Source organism: Argentina anserina, chromosome 3, assembly GCF_933775445.1.
Source record: "Argentina anserina chromosome 3, drPotAnse1.1, whole genome shotgun sequence".
NCBI classification, from domain to species: Eukaryota; Viridiplantae; Streptophyta; class Magnoliopsida; order Rosales; family Rosaceae; genus Argentina; species Argentina anserina.
This window is the reverse complement of record NC_065874.1, coordinates 27,913,008-27,940,983: the sequence shown is the minus strand read 5'-3', so window position 1 is coordinate 27,940,983 and position 27,976 is coordinate 27,913,008. Positions and strand designations below refer to the sequence as shown.

The following is a 27,976-nucleotide window of genomic DNA, read 5'->3' as shown; positions in this document are numbered from 1 at the left end:
GTATCTTTCATGAGGTTTTCACTTTGAACTCAATGATTTCTATGTATCTATGTGTGTGAAAAGCTTGTGTGAATGAATTTGACTTGTTTCAAAACATGTTGAGCTTAACATCACCAATTATTCTGACATGTCTTACTTGTTATGCGAGATACATGTTAATTAACTTTCAAATTCTACTTGTTATTTCGATTTAGTGTTATTCTTGTTGCTATGAGTTTGAAGATTTATGAGACAAATGTTAAAGTCAATAGTAGTTTTGTAATAGAGGCAGTTCGTTACTTGCATTGATTTTATTTTTGTGTTTTAGTTTTCGTTAGTTTTGCCAATGGACTAACAAAGTCTAAGTGTGGGTAGTTGATAGGAGCACAAAGTGTGACGTTCATAATGTATATATGTCATATTCTTACTCTTTGTTACATCTTATTTAGTGTGTTTTAGTTCATTTTGTTAGAATAAGTGTTTAGGAAGAGCTTAACTCGAGTATGTGTGAATTGATGATGAAATCGTGCCAAGTATTTGAAATCCATATTTGAGCTATGATTCTTTACTCGACTAGGACTCTACTTTCCTATTTTTGTTCTTTCTTATTTCTAACTTTCTTTATCTTTTTAGGAAAGAGAAACCTTATATGGACTAGGAGAAGAGAGACCGTGTGAGTCACATTCCAATTTGTATAAGAAAAGCTTGATGCCGTGAGGAGTCAAAGCCATATTGGACACGGAGAAGGATTTCCACTTATGTTATTAAAGATAATTTTGTGCATAATAAATCAGTATATCAAGGAGGTTGAAGATATGCAAGAGAAGCCAAATCCATACAAAAATCAGAAATCTGTCAAAATTCGTAGTGCAACTTCGACAGACACCTCTGGATAGCTCGGAATGAATTATAAGGCGTGTGATATATGGATGGAAATCTCTATGAGTCTATATTTTGGAGAATTTGGAATTGCATTAATATCGTTTTCCTATAGGAAGTTATGACGGAATCATTAGTCGGAGGTCCAATGAGCTCGGGATAATTATTTTCAGGCATTGATTTACTTTTGATCCAAGGGTTGTGAGAGAAAGTTGGGGCTTTGTTTCTCCTATATATAGATGCACGAATTACATCAGAATGATCATCAACCTTACGCCAAGTACTAGCCAAAGTTCTGTCCAAATACTTACTCACCCATTCAGGAACCCTTAATCCGAGTTCCACCTTTCATCACCTTTTGCTCCGAAACGTTGAGTGGAGGACGTTCATCCCTTGTGAGTCTTGGCCTGCCTTTGTAAATACGTTGAGATTGCATAAAGTGTAATCATGATTCTCTATAATTTGGTTTTTAGCTTTCTTGTTTTTGGATGATAACAATGTTTGATTTTTGTTAATCTATTTCAATTTTGTCTATGAAGTTGCTGTATGATTTCAAGTTATATAAAGATGATAAATTTCGGTTTTGTTTCTATGATTTTTGGTTTTATGCCGTGAGTTTCTTAAGTGATTTTGACATAATATATGTGTTATGTTTGCATTGAGTATAACATGACATCTAAGTTGTTGGATTAAAGACTTGCAATGAATTCAATGATTCTTACCTGTTGTGTTGAGTATGCATGTTAGGGTTAATTGATTAGATTTCAATGAAAGGCGTTGAGCTAAACTTGAATCAGTTAAGTGTCTATGTGTTTAGGATAATCGTTTAGTCCCTGGTTGGACCCTGGTTTGTAACGATACCCTCTTACTTTATACTACTAACGATGTTTACATGGTTAATATTAATATAGAGTAATCCAACTGATCAATTGGTAAAGAGATGGCGTGAAAAGAGTGAACTAATTTAGAGTTATTATAAAACCCAGAATTCATAGGTACGAACTTGAATGTGAACAAATGAGGGGGCAACCGACCTCCGAATTGGACAAGATCGAGCGGAACTATTCATTTCACCGCCCTCAACAATTGGTAAAGAGATGGTGTGAAAAGAGTGAATCAATTGAAAATTATTATAAAACCCAGAGTTCGTAGGTACAAACTTGAATGTGAACAAATGAGGGGGAAAACGACCTCCGAATTGGACAAAATCGAGTGGAACTATTCATTTCACCACCCTTAACGATTGGTAAAAAGATGACGCAAGAAGAGTGAAACAATTGAGAGTTATTATAAAACCCGGAGTTCATAGGTACGAACTTGAATTCATTCAAATGAGGGGGTAAACGACCTCCAAATTAGACAAGATCGAGTAGAACTATTCATTTACCACCCCCAATAATTGGCAAAGAGATCACACGAAAAGAGTGAACTAATTGAAAGTTATTATAAAACCAAGAGTTCGTAGGTACGAACTTGAACTCATTCAAATGAGGGGGAAACGACCACCGAATTGGATGAGATCGAGCAGAACTATTCATTTCACCGCCCTCAACAATTGGTAAAAAGATGGCGCGAAAGAGTGAACCAATTAAGAGTTATTATAAAACCTGGAGTTCGTTGGTACGAACATGAATGTGAACAAATGCGGGGGCAAACGACCTCCAAATTGAACGAGATCGAGCGGAACTATTCATTTCACCACCCTCAATAATTGGTAAAGAGATGACGTAAAAAAAGTAAATCAATTCAGAGTTATTATAAAAACCAGAGTTCGTAGGTACGAACTTGAACTCATTCAAATGAAGGGGCAAATGACCTCCGAATTGGACGACATCGAGCGGAACTATTCATTTCACCACCTTCAACAATTGGTAAAGAACATGAATTAATTTTGTGCTTTTGTTGAAGGTGAAAAATTTAATTTTTGCTTAGGAAATCTTAAATATGTGATTTAAATACTTACAAGAATGATTTTTGTTGATTAAATATAACTTTGCGGAGTAGTTTTGTGAAACTATTGATTTTTATAAACATAATATTGACTTATGATATCAACATGACCCAAAGATATCAATTTAAACGCATAAAAGGATCATGAATTATCTTTTTTTTGGAAGATAGAATGATCATGAAGTATCAAAATCATGTTTTTATTTTATTTCTATGAACATCTTCTATTAATAAAGCAAGAAGAAAATTGAGATGGTTAAATTTTTAAACTACCTAAATTGCCCAAAGTTTATTAAACTCCAAATCTAACCGGCTATAGTTGGAAGGGTATGATTGTAATTTGAAATATATAAATGTAAAATGAGAGAATAGAATTAGAAAAAGAAGGAGAAATCCACGATCTTATAATTCAGTCCAAATAGATATAACTACCAAGACACGTTTACTAATTTGGAATGAAACTCTTCATGAATGAAATTAATCAGGAATGAGAAATGAAATGGAATTTTACGTAGAGATTTCAATTCCATTCAGTTATTTATTTACAATATGGAATAAGATCGAAAACATAATGAATTACGATTGGTGTTGTTTATGTACCTTGTTTGGGACCAAAACCAATATGATTACTAAAATACCCTTACATAAATGAAGTCACACATTTTCTTCTACTTACCATACCGTATGAACTTGTACCTTTCGATAATAATCAAACACAAGACTTTATTCATATTGTTATTTGTTTTCTGTTTGATATCATTTGCTAATACATTTCATAATCTCATGATATATATATATATATAGTCTCATTTCAGAGTTGAGCCCCACTTTGAAATTAAAGTGCGGAAGTCCTTATTTGACTAGTTTTCGGTCACTTTTTCATATCTTCACAATTCAGTAGTTAGATATGTATGTGTAGATCATTCATACAAAATTTCACCAAATTTGCTGATTGCTAAGGTATCGAAACACTATTAAATATATGAACCAACCAAATTTGTCAAACTAGAACCGTTCTTGTAAATCATAATTGTGAAAACTCAAACGGTCACCAAATTGAATGAAATTTTGTATGGATGATCTACACATACACATCTAACTACTGAATGGTGAAGATGTGAAAAAGTGACCACAAAATTGGTTAAATAAAGACCTCCGCACTTTAATTTCAAAGCGGGGCACCGTTTTGAAAGGGGACTATATATATATATATACAGTCCCTATCCAGAGTGAAGGTTCACTCTAAAGTTTTAGAGTGAAGTTCCAATTTTGACACACTTTTCGGTCAGATTTTTTCACCATAAGTAATTCAATATTTAGATATGCTATTCAAGATCATCTCTATAAAGTTTCATCCAATTTGACAATGACTTAAGCTTTCAAAATTGAGATTTACACGAACGGTTCACGTTGAACAGTTTTAATTCATTCATTGATTTAATCTAATTTCAATACCTTAACGATGTCCGAATTAGATGAAATTTTGTAGAGATGATCTTGAATAGCATACCTAAATATTGAATTATTTATGGTGAAAAAATTTAACCGAAAAGTGTGCCAAAATTGGAACTTCACTCTGAAACTTCAGAGTGAACCTTCACTCTGGATATGGACTGTATATATATAATATTATATATATATCAGTCTCTATCCAGAGTGAAGCTTCACATATTATATATATACAGTCCATATCCAGAGTGAAGGTTCACTCTGAAATTACAGAGTGAAGTTCCAATTTTGGCAAATTTTTCGGTCAATTGTTTTTACCATAAGCAATTCAATATTTAGGTATGCTATTCAAGATCATCTCTACAAAGTTTCATCCAATTTGACAATGGTTTGGGCCTTCAAAATTGGGATTCACACGAACGGTTCACGTTGAACAGTTTTAGTTCATTCATTGATTTAATCTAATTTCAATACCTTAACGATATCCGAATTGGATGAAACTTTGTAGAGATGATCTTGAATAGCATACCTAAATATTGAATCGCTTATGGTGAAAACATTTGACCGAAAAATGTGCCAAAATTAGAACTTCACTCTGTAATTTCAGAGTGAAGCTTCACTCTTGATAAGGACTGTATATATATATATATATATAGTTGGACAATTATGAGATATTGAAATTACATGAGGGTAGTTTTGGTAAGAAAAATTGATATATGAACTTTGATTCTAATACCCACCTCTCCCTTGGGTATCAACTTAGGGGGTTTGTCAGGAATTTATTTCTAATTAGGAGGTGAGACCCACGTTAATTCCAATTCCTTCATGTATTAATAAATGATGGAATTTACTCATGCCGTAATCAATACCCCCATTCTCAATTCCATTAGATTCCAGGATAGTAAACGTGTCATTAACGTGTTGAAAATATAACTATCCCGCTATAATTTATTTTATTTTTCCATAATTTATGTAAGAAAAAAAACGCAAAATTGCAGATACGGAGTGTGTCTCATGAGCTAAGAAGCACAGATACGGACACGAGTGTCCATATTAGACACGATTCGATATGTAGACACCCCAAATGAAATTTTTGTTGGACACATATATGTTTTGGACACGTTAATTAAATTATTTTTTAATATATATTGTATATACTTATATATTTTTCTTTAGCTAATTTGAGGAAGAAGAAGCAGAGCCGTTGGATCTCCTTTTATTTATCTTGTACGATTGAGATTAAAACAAGAAACTAATACACAGTTACACACCCTAACTAACATATACATCCACACACATGATTCTTCTAGCCATATTTAGATCTCCCACAATCCCACTTCCACCATTTCTTTATCCCAGAAACATCTGATATCATCACTCATATCAATCGGAAACTATCAATCTCTATCATCATCCGAAATCCAAAACTCCTCATCCAAATTCTCTCACCAATCATCTTGATCTTCTTCCTTGATGGATTGAAAACTAGGTTTGCATGATAAATCATCTAAATACTTTGAGTGAATAAGTTGGAATCCATTCAATTGAAATTAATAAAACTAGTTTGAGAGAGAGTGTTTCTGAAGAAGGGTCGACGATGTGAATTGTGCAGCTTTAGGAGTAGATTATCGTGTTTAAACTGTATTGAAATATGACTCACCGTGTCTAAATTGTATAGAAATGAGACACACATATTTGGCCGTGTCCGGCCGTATTTTTCCGTATTGTGTCTGTATTCATGTCCGACATGGGATACGTTGTCTCTTTGGCGTGTCTGTGCTACACATCTCATGAGGCTATAATATACTTAAATGTCTAATTTACCATCTCTGAAGTCAACATAAGTTTCATAGTGTCACATAAAATTTAGGAGGAATTTACCAATTGGCCATAGTGTCACATAAACATCAAGTACTAAAGTGTCTAAGATCATACATCAAGTACATATGAGGAATTTACCTTTTAAATAAGTAGTTACTCATAAAAATTTTGAATATCCACATTTGATTAGAATGTCGAACTTTAGAACATACGAACAATAACCAACATGTACATTACACAAGTACAAACAAGATCCACAACCAGTCCCTGCCACCTCCTTCACCACCACCACCACCACCACCTTAGCAACTTTTGAACCCCGTTAGCTCTTGATTCTTGAAGAAGAAAAGAGCCTCAACCACAAAGCTAAAGCTAAAGAGAAGGCAGTGGCTAGGCTGCACAGAATTGGGTACGAGTACGTAGAAGCGTTTTTTTAAAAACATTTAGGAAGCGGGTACGTTTTGGAAACGTCGAAATAAAAATTATATATATAAATATATATAAATTATACAAAAAATAAACATAAAAACAAATTTTTAGTTTAAGTAACTCAAAGTCTTAAATAACTTAGTGTTCTACATTCAAAATAACACAAATATAATGAGAGATCTAGATATCAACAAGAGGGAGGGAGGGAGGGTTGGCGACTCAGCGGGAGGTCGAAAATATGTCGAAATAAGTCATTTGACTTAACGAAGATAGGTTTAACGCTTCATTTTTTAGAAAAAAAATTAAAAACTCTTATTTGATCGGAAACTCACGTTTCTAAAACACTTTTTTTAGAAATGCGTTTCCGAGCGTTTCTGTTGTAGTTCTATAATGATTCCGCTTCAGAAACGGAAAATGCACCTTGTCCCGCGTTTCCGTGCTTCCTAGGGCAGTGCTGAACAACACTTTTCTTGTACTCTTTAAATTAAAATTTTAAAGCAATAGCCAATATTCATGAAGGCTTGGGCTTCGAATAGACAACTACTCATTTTGGGCTTCCAAAATGGCCCTAAAACCGCCAGATGCAGGACTCGGTTCGCAACAGTCAAAACCGGAGAAAGTATATAAAGCACACCGCTCCGTCACTCTCCCAGAGTCTTAACAACAGTGATCGGAGAACCAGAAATGGACGACGAATTGCTGGAATTGCAGAAGCAATTCGAGTCGGCGCAGCAAGCCAAATCGAGCATCAGATTGTCCGATCGAAACGTCGTCGAATTGGTCCAGAAGCTTCACGAGCTCCACATCATCGACTTCGAGCTTCTCCACACCGTCTCCGGCAAAGAGTACATCACTCCGGTAAACCTTCCTTCTTCTCTCTCGCTCTCTCTCTCTCTCTCTCTCTCTCTCTCTCTCTTCGTTTTGTTTCGCCAGAAATTAGAAATGAATTTATACATAAATTTTATACTGCTGAGAAAATTACTACACAGAAAAATTGAATACTTACTTTTGCAATAGACTCTGATTGTGAAGATTGCACGGTTAAAATTGGTGTATAACACTTTAGTAATTTCTTTTTTCGGTGAATGCTTGGTGTTTTGGTTTGACTTTATCCTGAAATTTAGAGCTGAATTTTAGAACACAGAGAAGTCAAGACTTACTGTTGTAATTGACTCTGATCGGTTAAAAATTGGTGCAATGCACTTCAGTATCCGGCCGCTATCTGGCGTTTTGGTTTAAATTTTCATTCCAATTTTTTATAGTTGTTTTCATGAATCACGATCTTGAAAAAAAAAAGAATATAGAAGGAAAATGATGAAGATTAGTGTTATTGTTGTTTTTCTGTAGATTTGGATGAGGTTTTTGGCATTTTGGTACTTTTTTGAGTATGTGAAATTGATTGTTGGCCAGCTGAATTGTATATTTGTATTTGATGATGCTTGTGGCTGAATATAGGATCAATTGAGGCATGAAATACTGGAGGAGGTCAAGAGGTTGGGCCGTATAACACTGATCGACCTTGCAGACACTATTGGGGTTGATTTGTACCATGTTGAGAAGCATGCTCAACATGTGGTGTCAAATGATCCAGGGCTTATGTTGGTTCAAGGGGAAATAATATCACAGTCGTATTGGGATTCTGTCGCTGAAGAAATCAATGAGAGGCTTCAAGAAAGTAGCCAAGTTGCCTTGGCAGAACTTGCGGCACAGTTACATGTTAGCTCAGAGATGGTGTCCTCTGTGTTGGAGCCGCGCATAGGGACTTTGGTAAATTGACTGCCTTCTTTTGAGTGATTTTTGAGTTGAGAGAGGAGATTTCTCACTTTATTCTTTGGCTTCAGGTGAAAGGTAGGCTTGAAGGTGGGCAATTGTATACCCCTGCTTATGTTGCTCGTGTTACTGCCATGGTTCGTGGTGCTGCTAGGGCTATCACAGTTCCCACAAACTTATCAGTCTTGTGGAGTATTTTACAACAATTGCTGCAAGAAATGGAGGGAGCCAGTGGTGTAGCTGTAGAAGGTTCATTTTTCCAATCCCTTTTTAACGGGCTTGTAAAGGAAGGCGAGATTCTTGGATCACTTCGCGCAGGAGTTCATTGGACTCCGAATGTATGTATCATAATCTAGCTTCATTGGTTCCTTTTTAATTGCCTAGAACGAATAAATTGAAAGTTTTGTAATATTGTTAACATGGGCCTAGAAACTAATTTTGTGCATCATGCAGCTTTCATCTAGTTTTTACAGAATTGCTTGAATTGTTTTGTTTGTATTTGAATTTTTTTTAAGTAAAGGGACTATACCTTGACAATAGTTTTGATCTTCATACAGGTTTTTGCCATTGCTCAGAAGGAATCAATTGATTCATTCTTCTCACAGGTACCCTTTTTCCTTATCTACATGCAATGATGTCGAGTCCAATTACCCTTTGTTGTAGCATCTAATTGCATGTGGACTTGTAGAGTTTAGTTACAACCACTGCCTTTGGCCTTTTATCCTTCTTTAACTTCCGTAGTTCACTTCAGTTACCATCCGGATTGGGGCAATTTGACAACTGTAATTTTATTAGTTATGTCTGCTATCAGTGGCGTAGCTAGAAATATTATGTAGAAGGGTCAAAATATAAAAAATTATGATGTGAAAAAATACAATTGTTATTAAACAATAGTGTTCATGTATTCATCTGTACAAACTTGGTTATGTAAATCTTTTTGAAAATAATGATTGTGATTTCCTCTATATTATACTAGAAGTTGAGAGATATTTAGAGTATTAAATAGTAATTAAGGAAAAGAAAGACATAACATTATGCATCTAATTGTGTCAAAGATTCATTATGATTTCTTAGGATGGGTCATATCAGTGTATTATATCCTTTATTAGTATGGGAAGCTCAAAGAAATGAAGATTGAGAAGGGTCAGCTGACCCCTCTCGCCCCCCTCTCCCTACGCTTATGATGATGTGACTCAATATGCATGTCCGCCTGAAAGTATTAAGTAGCAGTAATTATGATTTTCTGGAATATCAAAATTATTTGATTGTTTCAAAGAAGTTCAAGTTTTTGGGTTACTTATTTTCTATAAACCCAGAAGTCTGAGAGAATTTATGTTGGTCTACCATTGAAGATTATATATATATACATGCCTTCTTGGCTGTGGAGGTCCACCCCAATGGTTTTGGTGCGGATTTCCATTTTTGCACCACTTTTCGATCGAATTTCCTCATCTCCACTGTCTAGTATCTAGATAATATTATGTAGATCATCTCTGCAAAATTTCAGCCAATTTGGTAATCGTTAAGGCCCTCAAAATTACGTTTTTCTGTTAAAAACATGAACCGTTCATGTTTGACATAATTTAATCTGTATATTTGTTTTTCGATTTTGAGGGTCTTAACGATCACCAAATTGGCTGAAATTTTACAGAGATGATTTACACAATATTATCTAGATGCTAGATGGTGGAGATGAGGGAAATTCGATCGAAAAGTGGTGCAAAAATGGAAATCCGCACCAAAACCATTGGTGCGGACCTCCTCACCTGAGAAAAATCCTATATATATATATATATATATATTAATTTCCCTTTGTTTTTGTTTTCCAGGGAATGGGATCAATATTATGAAATGTTCATATCTTGTTTCCTTGACTTATTCTTTCTTGTGCTGCAGAACTCTTTCATTAGCTATGATGTTCTGCAGAAACTTAGGATTCCTCAGCCTGTGCAGTTCTTGCAGGTACTTAATTCATTTCACATTGATGCTCTAATTCTGGAGCTCTAGAGTATATGGTATATACATGTATATATATATGTGAAGTCAACCTTGTCTTCTCCTGTTCCATGTAATTAAATTTTGTGCTGCACTACAATTTAGTCCAGATATCCTGAATGCATTCCCTTGGTGACTACGTTTATCCACCCATCAATGATTGAGATGCTTGATGCTGCTGTAGAAGATGCTCTTGAGCGTGGAAGCTGGTAAGGGAACACCTACACTATTCTATGGATCATGTCACATACTGTATCTCTCCAATTCAGTCTGATCACCTTTTGCAACTTGTATGAGTGTAGTGTAGAACTTTCATTTTCCCATTCTAGTATAAGGTTGATCATTGATACTGCTTTTATCCCATTCTGTCTGCCTTTTATAAGATTGTTTTCATGGATAGAAAAAATGTTACCATCTGATTATCTTTGTGGTGCTATTCATTAATTGTGTGGTACTTATGCAATTGGAGGTCCTTTTCTTGTGGCCAATGGAGATCATTTCATATGTTGTTTCAATTATCTTATAATGCTTGAATAATCCTTAACCAGTAAGATGTTTATTGTATATTAGTAGACACGCCTAAAAAGATACTTTGAAGGATTCTTGCATGTATTTTTGTTGTACTGATTTAAAAGTATCACTTCCATTGCTACTTTTCATTCCTGGTGTGATCTGATGGTTATGTAGGATGGATTCTCTTTCTATACTGCCAATGTCCTTTGGATATCAAGATGCATCCAAACTTTTATCCCTTTGTCCTTCCGTTCAGCAGGGACTCAAGGTACCTTTCTGATACCAAATCTGCCTTTTTACTTATACACCATATATGATGACTCTTTTCTGCATTGTGTTTTGCAGTCTGATAAGGCAATAATCTTTGGGGAGTCCTTTGTATTTAGCAGTTCCTTTATCAAGGTATGCAGTTGTGAATATATTTAATAGTTTGAAATCTATCTTCTGATACAGTTGAAGTGAAAAATTTCAGTGAGTGGTATACCTTTAAACAACAATAATATGAACATAGGTTGACATTTATAAACAATAATAAACTTCATTACTTTATTTTGTTTATAGCCCTTTTTCCTGACTTGAAACCAATAAGCAATGTTTAGTAATATTTGAAAAGCATTCTACTTTTATTTTTCAACTATCTTGTGAAACCTTATGTATTCAGTGATGTTTTTATGACTAGGATGTGTATGAGCGCCTGGATAAAGAAATGGAAACCTTTATAGTTTCAGGTTTTTCTGCAACTGTGGTGTCAGATGATTCACAGGAGACAAAACTTGGTCATGGCACAAGCAGGTTCACTGAATCAAATGAAACGCCTAGTGACAGCAGTAGTAGTAAACAGACCATGGAGAAAGGATCAAAGAAGAAAAAGGGTCGAGCGGCTGCTAATATGGGAGTAGGTGCGGGCGAAGGTGATATGGATAACCAGGACTCTGCTCCTGCAAAATCTAAGAAAAACCAAAGGAAAGGCAAGATTTCCTCCGCTGCACAAGTTGCTGAGTCAAAAGCAACTGCTAAGTCGGTAAAATCTAAAGAGGAAAATCTGAACATACCTTCAGAAGAATGGATGATGAACAAGATCGCAATATTGGTACCTGATTTTGAAGAACAAGGTTTCTGGTTTCTGACTCTAGTTATTTTGTCCATTTTAGTTTTGAAAACCATAAGCCATGCATTTGGTACTAAGTTCTGACAGAGAAATCGACAAATTTGATAGGTCTTGATGATCCACAAACAATTATTAAACCTTTGGCAAACCATGTCAGACCGATGCTAATAAATTCGTGGAAGGAGAGAAGAAAGGCATTGTTTACGGAAAACACAGAGAGAATGAAGCACTTACTTGATAATTTGCAAAAGAAACTTGATGAGGTTAGTGCTCTCACTATGGCCATTTTGAATTATTTTCCCTGAGTAATTTTCATTAGAGTTAAGATGTCTTTGTTTGTAGAGTGTGCATATTAATCTGCACTCTTCTATATGCTAAACTGCACGTTCTTCTTCCCTGCAGTCTTTCTTAAACATGCAGCTCTACGAAAAAGCTTTAGATTTATTTGAAGATGACCAATCAACTTCAGTAAGTTTTTCCTCAAGTGATGTGTATTAAGTTGTTGCAGTTAGTGGTAATAAGGACTAACAAGGCTCATGTGTGATCTATAGGTTATTTTGCACCGGCATTTGTTAAGAACAACAGCTTCTAGTATTGTGGATATGCTTCTTCATAATTTGGTAAGTTTGTGGATTATAATGTTGTCTGTTGCACCATTTGACATGCATGCAGAGGCAGCATGTGTACAGTAGATGTATGCATGTATATATGTACTTCATCAAATTCTGCGTGTAGCTGAGTAATGTCATCTGTTGTAGGAAGTGCACAACAAATTAAAGAATGGAGTTGAAGTTGAGGACAGTCAGATTTCAGAGTCTTCACTTAACCCAGGAGAAAGAACTTCCATTGTATGAAGAACCCTCTTCCTGATTTTACTTCAGTTTGAAACACAAATGAAGACTGCTAAAGAGTAGTATCTAATAAGAGATCCTAAGGTGGTTTAAATGTTATTATCTGCTTTTGTGGTTGTCAGGCTAAGAATTTTCCGGGATCTCTCTCAAAGAAGGCTCTTGTTGTTGTTGAAGCTTTGGAAGGAAAGGTAGGTTCTTGTTTGTTTTTTCTGTTTTAGGGATGTATTGCAATATATAATTGTGAACTGTTTTCAAGTTGATTATTTTAGTCTTAACTGGCATGAACTTTTGGTCATGATTTCACATGTATAATGTTCTATGTGGCAGCGGGTGGAAACATTCATGGCTGCTTTAAGAGACGTTGCTGAAGAAAGGTAATTATGCGCTTATTATTCTGTTTTCCATTAAGTTTCTTGTTGGCTCACAAAAGTTAATGAATATTCTTTGGGTACATTTTCTAGTGGTTTACTCCTGAAAAAGCTTGACAAGAAGTTGGAGCGAACACTTCTGCATTCGTATCAAAAGGTATCCTCCTTTTGTAAATAAGTTGCTTCGTTTACTTTTCACAAATACCTAGAGTTACACTTCAATTTAATGGAGGCACACAAACCAATTCTTGGGATTACATTTGTTTGGGAGTTTCTGACTTGGGTATTTATGTCTGCTCTACCTACTTAATTTTCAGGATTTGGCGTCTCAAGTATCTGCTGAAATGGATCCAATCTCTATTTTAGCCAAAGTTGTTTCCCTGCTTTATATACAGGTAAGTAAATGTTTTGTGCCTTAACTTATGACATGCGTTCCAGATCCTGTTTCTGTGGCCAATATAATGACATGAATTTAATTGTGAGTAGATTTACCATAAAGCTCTCCAAGCACCTGGACGGGCAATCGCTGTTGCTGTTTCTCGGCTGAAGGTCTGTATTTCCACCATAAAATAGTTTCTCTGTCGAGTGCTCTAAACCTTGGGAATCATTGGCATTCCATGTGGAGTATATATGATTAACTTAGCAGTCTATCAAGATATAACTAGTTCAAGAGAAGATAATTAATTTCTTGATTAGGAGAGTCTGAAGGGGTGAAGGGATTGGGGTTAATGTTTACTTGAAATTGGCTCACTTTTGCTATCTTAACAATTTCCCTGGTATTCCAAAATCCAGAGCGATAACATAGCTGTTAGGTTCCTTGGGTGTGTCAGTGTTTCACTAACAAATTGAATTCCAAAGATTATGATTTATAATCATGACCTCATCTTACATAAACCCCATTTTGACTTTAATTTTTGTTGAGGTAAGCTCCTTCAACAAGTCTAACAGATGTTGATTATTTATTGAAATTTTTATCACCATCCAGAACTGTAAAAAGAAGCTTACAGTTAATTCCAATGTTATTTCATTCAAGAAAGTAAATTTTTGTAGAGGACATAAGCTATTAGAGTTTTAACTCCAGTTTAGGGTTATGGTGATTTAAGAGCTGACCCAGTAAGTTTTGATAACTGACCAAAATTATGTTGTTTATGTTTGAAATTTATGTAATTGTGATTCTTTTTTCCTTTTGATCGGTTAGTCTTCCTAACATGATCTAATATAAAATGTCCAATATTTTTGTTTCATAGAAGGATGTATGATTTTCTAAAGTGTACATAAAGTGACCACATATGTTTTCTCTTTCTAAATAGTTCAGGGGAGTTCCTAACTTTGGTTGATGGTGGCTTCACAGTTGGTTAGTTAGATTATAAAAAAAAGCCACATAGAAAATAGGCGGCTTGTTGAATTATTGGAAATGTGGTTCATGAGTCTTTTGAAAAATATTTTTTGTTAATAACTAAATTTTTATTTCTACAAATATGAAAAGTTAACAAGGAGCTATATCGCAGTTTTGACTTTTCCTAAATATCCTTGTAAATATTCCCACGTTTGGTTTTTCGTTTCAATACATTTACTATCACTCTCCGTTCCTTTCTGGTCCCCTTAACATCCAAAATGGAAATAGCATGTGACTGTCTTTTGTGTCTTTAAATGGAATGTTATGTACTATCTTCTCTTATTTTTATTCTTTTTCATATTAATCTCACACTGTAAAATGGTAAAATCTCAGTTTTAGCTCTCATAGTAATGACCACAAATTAATGTCTAACATGTCTGATCCCAAATTAATGTCTTTATGAAATGTTCAGGATAAACTAGATGAATCAGCCTTCAAGATCCTGACAGAATACCAAACCGCGACAGTAACCCTCTTAGCACTAATATCTGCTGCAACCGGTGATGTGAGTATACATTTTTCAATTTGCCTGTCATATTCTTGATCTAGAATATCTATCATAAATTAAAGTCTCAGCTCTGATCAGATGATTCATCTAAGTTTTGAGGTTTAAAATGAAGAAGTTCTAGAATGACAATTGGTATATGTTCTGTGAGTTGGTTAAGCTATCAATAGCATGACGCACAAGTTTTCTCTGCTAACTTTTTTTACGTGTACGGATTACTCAAAATGAGCAATTTACTTTGCATCAGGAAGAAGACTGTTCATCTGATAGAATATTGAGCAAAAGGGAGCTTCTGGAAAATCAGATGCCCGAACTGAAAGGCCTGGTTTTGCGCACGGGCACCTCACAATCTTGACTTGACATGAGATTTCAAGGCAGAGAGAATATTACCCGTGGTACATTTCATTTTAGAGGCAGGTAGTGCCAGTTATTTTGTTTAGACAGAGAATGGTCAGAATACCATTGAAAATTGAAATATATACTAGTGCACAAGTTCAAGTTAACCGAATGCTTTGTTAGCGCAGTAGCTTTCAGCTAACATTGAAGTTTGTCCTTGGAAAAAAGAGGCAGAAGATAATTTGGTAGTCTCAACTAAAAATTGTGCAATATTGTACGATGTTCATAACCGCGCGACCCTGATCCTCTTATTACCAAACCGTGTAAAGCACTGTTTTTACAGACAATCAATGGTTAATCTCAACTAAATGATTCAGAAATTCTTAGTTTAGTTAGTTTTTGAGTCAAATCATATAACCAGATGCTAAAGACAGCGAAGGCACAGACTGGAAACTTCATAACCTTCTGGCTTCTTTGCCCACCAAGAGGTGCCTTACGGCTCTGAAGCAATAGTCCCGCACCTCCCAGAGTCATACTCAAGATTTCTGACACAAATTACGCCAAAATCCCAGCAATTATGTGACAAAAAACACTTCCGATGCCATCTTTTTGACAACAGTTGCCATCCCTGACAGTTCAAACGGGTTGTATTGTGCCACTATTTAATTAAAAAGAAGGGTAATAAATCACTTGGGATTGGCTGATCACTGCCACAAGATTGGTAAAACAGTTGCTTACAATTGCACGATTGGAAAACATCACTGATGTTCTATCAATGAAAGTAAACTAAAACTTTACATTCTAAATAGTGTCGGTCAATGCTGCGGTAAGGTTGGTCTCTTATCCAACATCTCATAATGCACAACAAAATTGTCCTGCAACCAAAATGTACAAAATCAGGGGACTGAATTCGGCAAGGTGATTTACTAAAAACGACACCCCAAAACATTTTGTGTATCACTGAGTTCTAACCTTTCGAACTATTTCAAATGTGTTGGGATCAAAACAGTGATAAGACCCTCTCTCATATGTGTTTGTTTTCACAAGCGGTTCCATGTTGGGGACTCTGGCAATCCATAGATGGTGGTCTTTGTGATAAAACCAGCCCTTGTTATAACTGCCAACAACAAATGTCATACTGCTGTTAGTAAAAACCCATTCTTGCCTTGCAAACTTAAAAAAAGGGAACGGGGGATCTTAAATATGATTTAGTGCTGTTGTAAAATGAGGAAGGGAATACAATGAAAGGAAAAAGAAGAGGTAAGATACACACAATAATATATATATATATAGACGTTCTTGGCTACGGAGGTCCAGACCGTCCGGATTCGACGTTTCCGGCGACGGCAGGCCGCAATGGCGGGGCGGACCACGACAGCCACACTACCCACCTCCCGGCGATCCCGTCTGTGCCGGCCGGAACTCCATCAACGACCCACGGTGGCCGGAATCTGCAAAAAACAAATTTCTGGGCAGATTCCGGTGATTTCGCCATTCCTGCCACTGTGGGTCGCCGATGGAGCTCCGGCCGGCACAGACGAGATCGCCAGGAGGGGGAGTACAGCTGGCACCATCCACGTCGTCGGTGGCCGGAATGGCCGAATCCAGACGGTCCGGACCTAAGAAAATCTGTATATATATATACATTGAAAGAACATAAGGCTTACAGTTCATTCGCAGCATGCAATTGGGCTTCATCTTTAGGCATGCTGCAAGATACAAGATAGTAGTAATGAATGAATGCAATAGATTCATAAAGAAGACATAAAACGATGTCACGGAGGCCAAACAAAAATTACCTATAGAATATGTAAAACAATGTTTCCACTGAGAACTTTGAAAAATAACCTTGCTGCAGCCAACAAAGATGAGATTAGAGTGGAGAGATAATACAAAATGGAACTCCAAATCTATGAAAACTTTTAAAGAAAAAGAGAAGTAGCTCACATGTAGTGCAGGTGGTTGTTTAGCATAGTAACATTGGGGGACACTAAACTCTGGATCACCCTTAGATGGCTCGTCAGACCATGGGGAACCAAAAGTCTTGTGCAAATTTTCTGTTGAATTTAAGTTTAAGCCAAGTGTTGTCAAATCAATTCCAAGAGCAAGAGATGTTAAATCAGGGTCGCTCATCCTTATGACACTTAGCAAACCAAGCAAACCAAATGGGTCAGGAGCAGATTGTGTGGTCTGCACCGACTTAATCCCCTGATCCCTAAATGATTGATTGACCGGTGACATCTGTTGCAGACGAAACTGTGACTGATTTTGGTGTTGTTGATACTGCTGGATAAGTTGGTCATAAGAACCCATGCCGGAAACAGTATTGGCTGAATTTAAAGGTCTCAATCCAATGCCAGGAGGTCCACTTGTCTGAACAAAAATGTGTACATATTAGATCCTAAAATGAAACCAATATAAGAAAATGCCCACAACTTGGTAGTTGATATATGAAGATAAAAGCATTCATCTTTTATATGTAACTAGAGCCGATTATTTCAAACTAGCAAACAATATTAAATATCCTCATTCTAAAAAATATATTGAACCTTTTGATATAATATTGGCCTACATCCCTCAGTCTATGATCAGATTTGTCAATCCCATATGAAAAGAAATATAAAAAAAAAAGTCAACATCAGACTCCAGTATTGGCAAACAGAAATCACTGCATAACTGCATATTTGAGAAAACAGCATACCTGGGAGTGATAGGTTGAATGTGATGGGAATATTTCTGAACCATGCAAATGGAGAAGGTCCTGATTGTTTACTTGAGAAAATGAGACACCGCTACTGCTGACTGATGGAGCATGTTGTTGCTGCTGCTGTGGACGATGAGATGAATAAGTCCCTCCCAAGTTAAATCCGGCAGACCTTCCCATCTGACAATCAATATGAAAATGTAAGGGCTAACCAATAACATACTGAGAAGTGCTGAGAAAGAATTTTTTAATAAGTGAAGCTTTGAACCCACTGAGAAGTGCTGAGACTGCATCATTGACACGGTATTGTCATGAAGCTGTTCTTTCTGGTGCATATCCATCGGATAATCAGAATTACCACCTGCAAAAAATCTAATAGCAAGGTCAATAAATGTGGAATCACCAATACAATAAACACCCAATCTAGAGTGCGTTTGCCAACAGCAGTAAGTAATTGTGAACATCAGCAATAATAAAGGTGGAAAAAATATTACATTTGAATAAGAAAACTAAACCCATATACCACACATGACCAGTACATCTACATTGTATCCCCAGTGAGACATATGCACCCATTTGCACTTGAAACAAACTTAACTATAAGCTACATTTATATCATTAAATTAAGACTATTAGGTCATGTAAACACTCAGTCATGCAACCACAGATAGCTCACACCATCTTTCTGGCTTCTCATAATTGGTGATTCCAGAACAGTGAAATGGTTTAGAAGTAACCCTTGTATGCCAGACTTTCAGTTACCATTGTATTTAATATATTACAAGCCAAAATGAAAATATCGCACCTTTAAATCCAGGCAAAGCTGGAAAATCTTCATTCTGGATGCTGAACTCTTGGTTTTGTTGAACAATAGGACTAACACCAAGACCTTGTTTTCGCAACGAACCTGTAATTTGCATTATATTACAATCCAATTACAGGAGAAATGGGACCATGCAACTACATCTTACTCACCTAATTGCCCTTGAGGGCCTCCCGCAGAATTAGGTCGACTTGTTAATTGAGGGAAATCATTGATGTCAAAAGGAGAGCTTTCGTTAGAATTCACATCATTCAACATCCCCATAGAGCTCAAATTATTCACTTGGACATGGCTTTGAGAAAGTGGACCTCCACCAGTCGGATAAGAATTTCCAAGCATAGAAATAACCTGCTGGGAACCTAATACCAGAAAATGTCAACTATGAATACTTTTTGCACAGTAAAAAGGTGACAATAAATCAAGCAAACAAATCCATTTCTTCACCAAATGCATGTGTCATGCAACCAGTACACCTTTAATATAACTTCTTAACACTGGTATTAGAACCCTGTTAAACCTGACATCAATTTGCCAGAGAAGTTCTAAAACCTTGGGTAACATTCAAACAGTTACAGAACTAATGAGCAAAAACAGGACAATGTAAATGTTCTAAGGTAGACATCTGGTATAAATATTTAAAATGAGACTATTGTATAGACAGCAGATCAATTTAATATACCTTGTGGAAGCACACCACCCATCAAGCGATTCTGCCCTTGGACAGATAAACTACCAGATCCACTATTTCCACTTAAGTTTAGACGTGAAGTAAGACCAGGCACCGACAAGCCTCCACCAGAGCTAATACTCCTGCCAATGTTGCCCCCACCAACCATGTTTCCCATGGAACTTGTAATTCGAGGACCTGCATTTCCCAATATTTGGCCTACACCCAATCCGGGAACAGCATTACGGTTACCAATTGCAGCAGAGGTAGGGAGAATCCCAGGAATAGAACCGCCAATTCCATTTGTGCTACTACTAAATCCAGGGTTGCCAACTACACTTATACCTCCTCTATTAGTGACTCCTGAATGTCCATGAGAGCTTCCATGAGATAACTGCAAACCAAGTGTTTTTTTTTTTTGGAAGAAAAGGAAATATGCAATCAGTCAGGATATGAGATAGCTGGGGAAAGGGGATAGAATTTAAGAAATTGAAGCACCTGAGACAGAGCTACAGGAAGATTATTCGATGAAAATCGTCCACCGGAAAGGCTTCCAGTTGGTTGTTGGACTCCACCAGAAGGAACATTAGTTAATGTTGAGTTTCTTGAAGTTAATGTACCAGGCATGTTGGGAACATTGAAGCTCCCATGAAGATTATGCAATCCTTGAATAGATCCTACAGAATGAAACTTGCAATTTTAATACTTCTGACATTTACATAAGACAGTCTAACAATAATATCCAACCTGCATGATGGAATACAGGAGAGGCGGCACCCGATTGACCAGAGAAAGATGTAGCAAAACGCCCACTACTATCTGGAAGATTTGAGGCTGATCCGTTTATAGAAGACTACAACCAAAACGGATGTCATAATGTTAATAAAATGCACCAAATATTCAGTACAAACATGGCATGAAGCCCATAAACATGAAATCTTTAGACCAGCAGAGACTTTTAATCGTAACTGCATAAATAACTTTACTGAAATGAACCAAATCATTGACTAACACAAAAACTAACAGTAATTAAATGAGTATCCAATCATTCAACAATGTGAGGGAGATGCCAATACCCAAAATAATATCTCTAAGAACAGCAGTATATAACTTTCTAAGAAAAAAAATTTAATAACAACAACAAGAAACATAAACCACGTATCTCTTTTAAAAAAAACCCAAGTGCAGTCACTAACAGTCCAATATATAAGAAATTGGAAGACACGAGGAGAAAAGCATCATCAACTTAAGAAAGAATTGTAGGGAAAAGAAGATACATTGATTAATCCCGACATTGCATGAGCATCAAAAAGTCATGCAAAAGATCATTCCTTGCTCAAAGATGTCACTTGGGTGAACAACTTGATAAAGCAGTTCTCTGAGATCAAATAACGTATATCCTGAAATATACAACAGGACTGAGAGATGAGACTAAAGACCAGGAAGATAAGTAAATAAATAGAAAGATAAGACTATAGACCAGAAAATATATAAACTATAAGAAACTGTTATGAGGAAACCCGAACACTATCCATAACACAACAAATTTAAAGTACTCAATATCCACTCTGTTTTCTTAACACCTACAAAAATCTGTGTACTTATCGCACAACAAAAACGGACCTTCTTTGTCCCCTTTTTTGACAAAACCCTATACGAAACATATGCAACTTCACAGGTAGCAAAGATGCGGCTAATGTTGATGAACTATGCATTCTCTTACAAAATCAAAATCAGTGAACTGAATAACATAACAAACAACTGGACACATTATACACCCTGGTTTCTTCGATAAACGTCGAGTTCAATAGAGTGAATTCAATGAGATAATAAGCTTACGATATTGGAAAAATCATACAGAAGCTGAATATACTTTCCCATTTGATATATAAAGACTTGACCCTGCTTTTCCATTTTCTTTAAAATTGAATTGCTCACAGCAAATCAAAACAGTGTTATTTTCTTCACCGAATTATATCACCTAAAATTCAAAATTGCTCATATATTAAGCATGTTTTCATTTAATAAATTAACAGTGATTTGACACTAAACTAAGCCAATCCAAGACTTGGAATGCTACAAATCATGGCTTCTCACATATTCCAGATTTCCCTCACCAATCAAGCCAAATGTCTCACTCGCTTTCGACATTCGAATCTCGAAAACGAATAATCGCTATCCAAAACCCTAGGAGAGAGAGGGAGAGAGACTAGAGACCTAGAATTGATGATCACAGTGACACAGGGAAGACGACGATCCAGAAAAGAAGAGTGGGCGAAGAAGGAAGTGGGAGGAAAATAGAGATCGAACTCGGTCCGAGTGGAGATCGAGTCGAACTCGGGGAGAGAGAGAGAGAGAGGGAGTACCTGAGGAGGAGGAGACGGAGATCAGCGAAAGCGAGAGGGTTTGGGGCTCTGAGTCAAAGCGCGAGTTTGATTGCCCTAAATCACAGAATAAAGGTGATATAAATTTTTGTAGGGGAGGATTAGGATTGCGTATGCCTCTGGCGCGGGCCGGTTCTTATGTGCTGGCCCAACTTTGATGTTTTTGTTTCGGCCCACATTGTGGATGTTGAATGCCCCGAACCGGACCATCTGACTCAGACGAGATTGTAGACTTTTTTTTTTCTTTGCTATAAAACATCTAGTCATCTATGGGGTGCATTATTCATCAAAAAAAATCTATGGGGTGCATTATAGAGAGCGGCCAGTCCGACTCAGCTTTTTGTTCTTGTTCAAGGGTCAGGGATCTTCTTCTGCATCTCCACCTATTGAAAGTGCTCTATTTCGTCCCAAGCCAGTTTTGCGCAAGCCGGTGATTCTCAATCGTGACTTTGTGGAACAATCTCAGAATTCTGCAACCCTAGCTCTTGTTCAGGCGGTGACTGTACCGGTCCCTGAGAAGGACAACCCGACCCTTGCTTCTCTCAAGCGGGCTCGGCCATCCTCTACTTCTGCTTCCCCGAAAAAACCTAAGCTGCTACTTCAGGCTATATCAAGTGAGGCTTCTCCAAAGAAGAAGAAAGTCATATCACCGGGGCTAGCTCTCACAATTCGTGCCCTTGGTCTCAAGGAAAACAGTTGAGGGGAGTTGGTTGCTATCTCGGCGTCTGAAGAAGGCAATAATAAGAAGCGGCATGGACGCCCTAGAGGGTCAGGTAACAAAATTCGGAAGAACAAAGTCGAGAAGGATGAGGTAGGCAAGGTCAGTCTGCTATGTGATGATGCTCCTGCTAGCCCTAACTCCAAGGGCAAAGATCAAGTTTAATTTTGGTTGTGCTTTGCCTATATCTACTCTTGCTCTTTTAGTAGATTATAGGCTTCAGAATAAGTGATTTCATTTTCAATGTGTAGTTTATCATACGTACCATTGTGAGAGTCTATTCTCACAACTTCTTGTTTCATCTGTAAAATAGCGACGGAAGGGTATGTAATGGCTGCATCTGGCATTCGGTTGTACTCGTTACTAATTAATTTGAAAATCGTAATAATATTTGATTAAAAAAAAAAGCAAGCCAATTGGCCAATACAATAATAGCATCGTTCCTCCAAAATGTATTATACATATGTTTCTTAAACAGATCGAGAACACACCTTGGCACATTGGAAAGGTCTGTAACTCTGTATTGGCTTTATTTTGTTTATATGTTTCAAATAATTTTCCAAAGCAGTAACAAAATCATAGGTGGCACTTGTAACCAAAAAAAAATTCATAGGTGGCACTACTAAACACATACAACTTCAGAGAAGCGTTAAAAACAGCAACGGGTGAGGATGAATGACTCAATAATTCAATCGCCTATCGTCTTGATCTTGAATGTGTTCTGGGGTTGCTTGTTGCTGATACTCTGGGGTTGCTTGCTCCTCAACGTTCACCTCAAATTGGTTCACCACAACTTCTCCAAATTTATCCGCCATTTGCCCGTTCATTTGCACCCCTTGTTGAGCGCCATTAGGCATGCTGGCCATACCTGTTTGTCCTAGAATGCATATAAACAATGTGTCACAGCTTTCGCAGCTAAGTACGTATTTAGTTAGAAGCACACACACCCCCACATAGAGCAAGTGACGGTTGTTGACAGCTACGCCCATTCCCAAATGGTGCTTGAAACTATTCAAGTCACCGTGGTGAAAACGATCATGCATATACTAAAGCTAAGGGTGAAGATGCAAGCTAACCTGTGCCCATTGCTCCGATGGCCGCCGCTCTTCTTCTCTTATTTGAACTTACAACACAAACACACACTACCACAATACCCCAGAACGCCACAAAAGCTGGAATTGCTATTCCCAGAATTAATGGTAGCTTGCTGCTTTTCTTCTGACCACCGCTGCTACCTGATGAAGAGGGGCTGTCTTTGCTAGCAATTATCTTGCAGGACTCACCAGAGGCACATAGATTAGGATTACCAGAATCCCTTTATCACAAAAAAGAAAAAAAGAGAGAGAGAGACAGATTAACAAATTGAGGCCAAAGATCAAAGAAAAAGGAGAAATGTAAAGTGTAAAGATATATATGAACACAGTAATGTATACTTACTCTAACTTTAACTTGGTATTCTTTGAAATTGTGGAGGGTACTGGTCCACTCAAATCATTGTCTCCTAAGTTCCTAGAATTATAGGAAAAAAATATTCAGGGTCAGTTATATACAAATTATTGACATATGTTAGCTAGGCTCTTGGCCTGTCTTACAATTCTTTTAGATCGGGCAAGGTCCCAAGAAAACTAGGAATTGCTCCACTCAAGCTGTTGTTGTGCATGTCTCTGCAATATTTCAAAGGGAACCAATTAACTTTGAATGTACAATCGTTAGATTGAGGTGTATTTAATTTAATTTTTTCGTAACTAATTACATTGTGACAAGAGCATCCATGGAGCTGAAGTCTGGCAGTTGCCCAGATAGACCATAGCCATCCAAATACCTGGTAATTTCAACAATCAAATATTACAAAACCAGTCTAGTAATATACAGATATACCACATGTCTAAGGAGAATGAAGTAAAAGAAATTTACAGCGCTGTTACTCTCGGTGTGTCATCAGTAGTACAATTGACCCAGTCCCATGTATATGGAGATGGAAGGCAAGGATCTCCAGTCCATTCCTGTAGTATGCTGAACTTTTCTTGCAATGCAGCTAGCCCTTCAACTGAAAATTACCATTGAACAGGTCTTGATTAACCATCTTAGTATATGTGCAATGTAGTAGGCATGTAGCATATATGTGACAGTAAAAGGAGGTGCATATATGATATGCATAGCAAGAGGAGGCCTATCTTATAGCTTACTTACCATCTTTACTGTTGGTTCCCTCTGTTAATGGCCCTTGGAGATAGTAAACTTCCATGGCGTTGATCAGAGGAGGCAGCGTCGAACTAGAGGTGGCCACCACAGTGATCGAAGTATTTGAGGAGCCCGTCCTGTTTGTAATGTACATTTCTGTCACCCCTCCGTAGTTGGGAACGATGGGAACTGAAGGAGTCTTGTCATCAATGAAAATCTGAAAGGATCTGGTATCTGTCAACGGATCAAGTAGACTCACTTCGGAGAAGAACATGGTGATGTAAATGGGAACTTCAGCCTTCGGAAGATTAGTGCCAAGTTGCAAATATTGTGATGTTTTTGAGGTGGTTACAGCAGTCTGCATAGCTAGTTTTGGAGGCTGATCTTCCACAAGGCCATCAATTCCAATCGCATCACTTGTGACCTTCAATACGCCCGCGACATCTCTCGATGGATCCCAAATACGATCATATTCATCATCAGGATATCTGAAAATCCCATACAGAAAAAAAATCCAATGAGATTATCATATAACGTAAGATATTTCCGCAAATGTGAAGTAATATACTGTAAACTTGAGATACGCATGATTCAACGTAATTAGAAGCGTAGAATCACCAAATTTGCTTATCAAATGATAAATTAATGTATAAGAACATTACGTACCTAATAGAACTAGTTGCACCAAAAGCAACCCTCCTTGTATTGACCATGATATAGTTAGAATCAAACTGAGAGTACATCGTTGGATCTAAGCCCCGGACCTCAATCGCCGATATAAATGGAAACTGGTTAGGCTTAGATTGAGCAAGACATAGATGTATAGAGCCTGTTGTTGGGACATATATGACTTCAAAATACACAACATCCTCAGCTGTAGTTTGAATTGTGTCCAAAAAAATCCCATCCAAAAGAACATCAAAGGAAGGAGGAGCTGATTTCTTATCATAGTTTCCATAGTAGAAACTTCCACGCACAAGAAATTGCGCTCCCTTTTCTGCATCAATGGAGTAACAGTTTTTCTTCCTAGTTGTAAACACTCTCAAAGTGGCCATTTCTTGAGAGATTCCATTAGGGATCTGCACAACTTGAGACTTGCCACTCTCAACAAAGGCGTCATCTCCAACCCATTTTATCGAATTTGCATCAGTGAAGGAATCAGAAGACCCGCAATCAATGCTCAGAACTACAAACTCATGCAGAAAGAGATTCAAATTAGTTATGTACAAAAGACTGAAAATGAATTAAAAAGAGAGTACATAATCACTAAAATGAGAGCATACTTGGTTAGTAAGTATAGCAAAAGGATAATGAGGAAACTATATGTATAATGCATTAACAAAATGTTTACTAATCATATATTTCTCAGAGTGACGATTTAAAATAAATGAATTTTATATAGATGTCAGTATCTATAAGACTGTAATAGATATAATAGTAAATGTGATTGAAAATGTACTCACAATTATCGGCTGCCAATGCGGATAACACTGCTATAGCTAAAAGTGGGAAGAGTAAGACTAGTATTATGGAGCTACTAGCCATGGTGAGATGCACTTGGGGATGCAATGCAATTGAGATAAGAGTACTTAAAGCTATATATACAGCAAGTTATTGACCCGAGCAAAACGGGGGTTGACCTGCGAAGTTTCGCTGGCCAATACCACTAGTGCATGTGGCCTAATTTTAGGACTTGGAAAATCTTCTCCTTTGTAGTTGTGAATTTGTGATCAGGTGAGAGAGAGTTCATTTTAAGAATGAAGAAGGCCTGGTACTAGACCAATAGAAATGCAACGTTGTCTGCTCATGGTTTTGGGAACTGATTCTATTTGGCACCATAGGCTAAGCTCATGTACCCTCAACTGATGAGACTGTGGCTCTGTTGATACAGCTCTCAATCTCTCATTGATATGAATCCAGGAATCTCAATGGGAGTAGACTCGAACCAAAGACGTAGTCAAAATCAACGGCTGTCGAGGAATTTGGAGTTTCTGCCAGGGGAAGAGAGCTGACTTTATAAGCCATATGACCCATATGTTCCGCTAAATAAATAAAAAATGAGTGAACACCAAGCTTGATGGAGATCAATGGCCTTGTTATTCTTATAATCAGGGCTTAGGTCAAGAGTTGACGAAAGAATGATGTACGTGCTTCAACATGTAGACGAAAATTTAAGATTGCATTCGCGTAAGAGAGAAGTCTGATTGGATTGCTAGCCTATTATAAGAGGGAAGTATATGTGAAAATTCGCCGTATATGGTTGCATGTTGATGTTGACACGATTTGATTTCACTTATTTTCTGTGAAGTTTTGCATTGCATATTGTTTTAGTGATCGACATCTTCAATATATTTCAAAGGAGGTTTTATTCCCTCCAAAAATGGAAAATTAAATTGGATTATAATAAATAAAGATGGACTCTGAAGTGAGCAAAAGAGTGTTGCGAATAGGAAGAATGTCTTCCCTACAGTTAATATAAGCTTTTCAAGTATAGAACATACGGTAGAGATATTATAAGTCTCCGCACAAGAAGATGACAATGCCATTCTGGTAAGAAAGGCCAACCAGTTTTCCTGAAAAGTTGAGCTCATTTTAATCCATTCACCGGACTGGCCGGAGCTTAATTTGTGCAAGAATAAATTAAGTAATTAACTGCTACCTCTTAAATTATCTCTACAAACCTGAATCCAACTAACTTCAACACTTTCTTCCCAGAAGTAAGTGTAAGCTTATTATACTGATGATTCCATGGATGTTGCTTTGCTTGTTAAATTTCACATTGTTCATGATATGTAGAGGAGTTACATTGCGGTATCACATAGGGCTGTCAATTGGTCGTGTCGGGTCAATGTGTTTTGCGTGTTATAAAATATAAACTCAAACCCAACCCATTTAATAATCGTGTCAAAAATTTAAACTCAAACCAAAGCTATTTATTAAACCGGTTACCCGTTTCTAACCCGTTTAACATATTTAATAAATATATTTGTCGTTTTAGATAAGATAACTAACTAAAACAATAATCAAATTAAAAAAATTCATTGTATTACCCAAAATTCTAGTTCAAAATGAGAAAAACTTACTAAACTTTTATATACATATAATATTACCATTTTAAATAGCTTTTGTACGCGTATTTTATATAGAATT

At 36.8% G+C, this 27,976-nt stretch overlaps 3 protein-coding genes and 1 non-coding gene across 5 annotated transcripts; 2 read left to right on the top strand and 2 right to left on the bottom strand.

The window, feature by feature from the left end:
• Positions 1 to 7,125: 7,125 nt before the first annotated feature.
• Positions 7,126 to 15,516, top strand: LOC126789274 (E3 UFM1-protein ligase 1 homolog). 2 transcript variants are annotated; one of them, XM_050515399.1, is made up of 20 exons: positions 7,126 to 7,365; positions 7,963 to 8,274; positions 8,349 to 8,615; positions 8,835 to 8,882; positions 10,174 to 10,239; positions 10,378 to 10,481; positions 10,960 to 11,053; positions 11,131 to 11,187; positions 11,465 to 11,897; positions 12,002 to 12,156; positions 12,296 to 12,361; positions 12,445 to 12,513; positions 12,652 to 12,741; positions 12,867 to 12,932; positions 13,072 to 13,118; positions 13,206 to 13,269; positions 13,430 to 13,507; positions 13,599 to 13,661; positions 14,921 to 15,013; positions 15,261 to 15,516. In XM_050515399.1, exons 1-20 carry the CDS (start codon positions 7,192 to 7,194, stop codon positions 15,366 to 15,368), a joined length of 2,454 nt encoding a protein of 817 aa, XP_050371356.1. In that variant the 5' UTR covers positions 7,126 to 7,191; the 3' UTR covers positions 15,369 to 15,516. The 2 variants fall into 2 exon arrangements, with proteins under 2 accessions (XP_050371356.1, XP_050371357.1); XM_050515400.1 differs by having other exon boundaries at positions 12,445 to 12,517; positions 12,656 to 12,741.
• Positions 15,517 to 15,657: 141 nt separating this feature from the next.
• Positions 15,658 to 22,002, bottom strand: LOC126789277 (probable NOT transcription complex subunit VIP2). Its single transcript, XM_050515404.1, has 14 exons — positions 21,910 to 22,002; positions 20,821 to 20,943; positions 20,291 to 20,396; positions 20,042 to 20,220; positions 19,556 to 19,937; positions 19,029 to 19,235; positions 18,859 to 18,960; positions 18,326 to 18,414; positions 18,051 to 18,233; positions 17,297 to 17,722; positions 17,149 to 17,201; positions 17,017 to 17,058; positions 16,322 to 16,466; positions 15,658 to 16,224 (listed from the first exon to the last, which is right to left on the bottom strand). The coding sequence occupies exons 2-14, from the start codon at positions 20,836 to 20,838 to the stop codon at positions 16,165 to 16,167; spliced, it is 1,992 nt and encodes a 663-aa protein (XP_050371361.1). The 5' UTR covers positions 20,839 to 20,943; positions 21,910 to 22,002; the 3' UTR covers positions 15,658 to 16,164.
• Positions 20,291 to 20,368, top strand: LOC126789652 (small nucleolar RNA snoR35). Its single transcript, XR_007671568.1, has one exon. It is a non-coding gene; the product is annotated as a small nucleolar RNA snoR35 (small nucleolar RNA).
• Positions 22,003 to 23,145: 1,143 nt separating the features above from the next.
• LOC126789278 (uncharacterized protein At1g24485-like) lies at positions 23,146 to 26,382 on the bottom strand. Its single transcript, XM_050515405.1, has 9 exons — positions 26,290 to 26,382; positions 25,493 to 26,012; positions 24,836 to 25,314; positions 24,560 to 24,692; positions 24,399 to 24,467; positions 24,238 to 24,309; positions 24,083 to 24,154; positions 23,722 to 23,960; positions 23,146 to 23,522 (listed from the first exon to the last, which is right to left on the bottom strand). The coding sequence occupies exons 1-9, from the start codon at positions 26,369 to 26,371 to the stop codon at positions 23,326 to 23,328; spliced, it is 1,863 nt and encodes a 620-aa protein (XP_050371362.1). The 5' UTR covers positions 26,372 to 26,382; the 3' UTR covers positions 23,146 to 23,325.
• Between the last annotated feature and the right edge of the window lie 1,594 nt (positions 26,383 to 27,976).

What these genes read in the sequence shown, in the direction of transcription:
- LOC126789274 (XM_050515399.1), top strand. Translation starts at nt 7,192, where the DNA reads ATGGACGACGAATTGCTGGAATTGCAGAAGCAATTCGAGTCGGCGCAG. An exon ending in AGCCGCGCATAGGGACTTTG is followed by an intron (nt 8,275 to 8,348) that starts GTAAATTGACTG and finishes CTTTGGCTTCAG; the next exon opens with GTGAAAGGTAGGCTTGAAGG. An exon ending in TGCAAAAGAAACTTGATGAG is followed by an intron (nt 12,157 to 12,295) that starts GTTAGTGCTCTC and finishes TCTTCCCTGCAG; the next exon opens with TCTTTCTTAAACATGCAGCT.
- LOC126789277 (XM_050515404.1), bottom strand. An exon ending in AGGCCCTCAAGGGCAATTAG is followed by an intron (nt 18,961 to 19,028) that starts GTGAGTAAGATG and finishes TGCAAATTACAG; the next exon opens with GTTCGTTGCGAAAACAAGGT. An exon ending in AACAACCACCTGCACTACAT is followed by an intron (nt 17,202 to 17,296) that starts GTGAGCTACTTC and finishes TGTTGGCTGCAG; the next exon opens with CAAGGTTATTTTTCAAAGTT.
- LOC126789278 (XM_050515405.1), bottom strand. Translation starts at nt 26,371, where the DNA reads ATGGCTAGTAGCTCCATAATACTAGTCTTACTCTTCCCACTTTTAGCT. An exon ending in ATGGATGCTCTTGTCACAAT is followed by an intron (nt 24,310 to 24,398) that starts GTAATTAGTTAC and finishes GAAATATTGCAG; the next exon opens with AGACATGCACAACAACAGCT. An exon ending in TTGCCCGATCTAAAAGAATT is followed by an intron (nt 24,155 to 24,237) that starts GTAAGACAGGCC and finishes CTATAATTCTAG; the next exon opens with GAACTTAGGAGACAATGATT.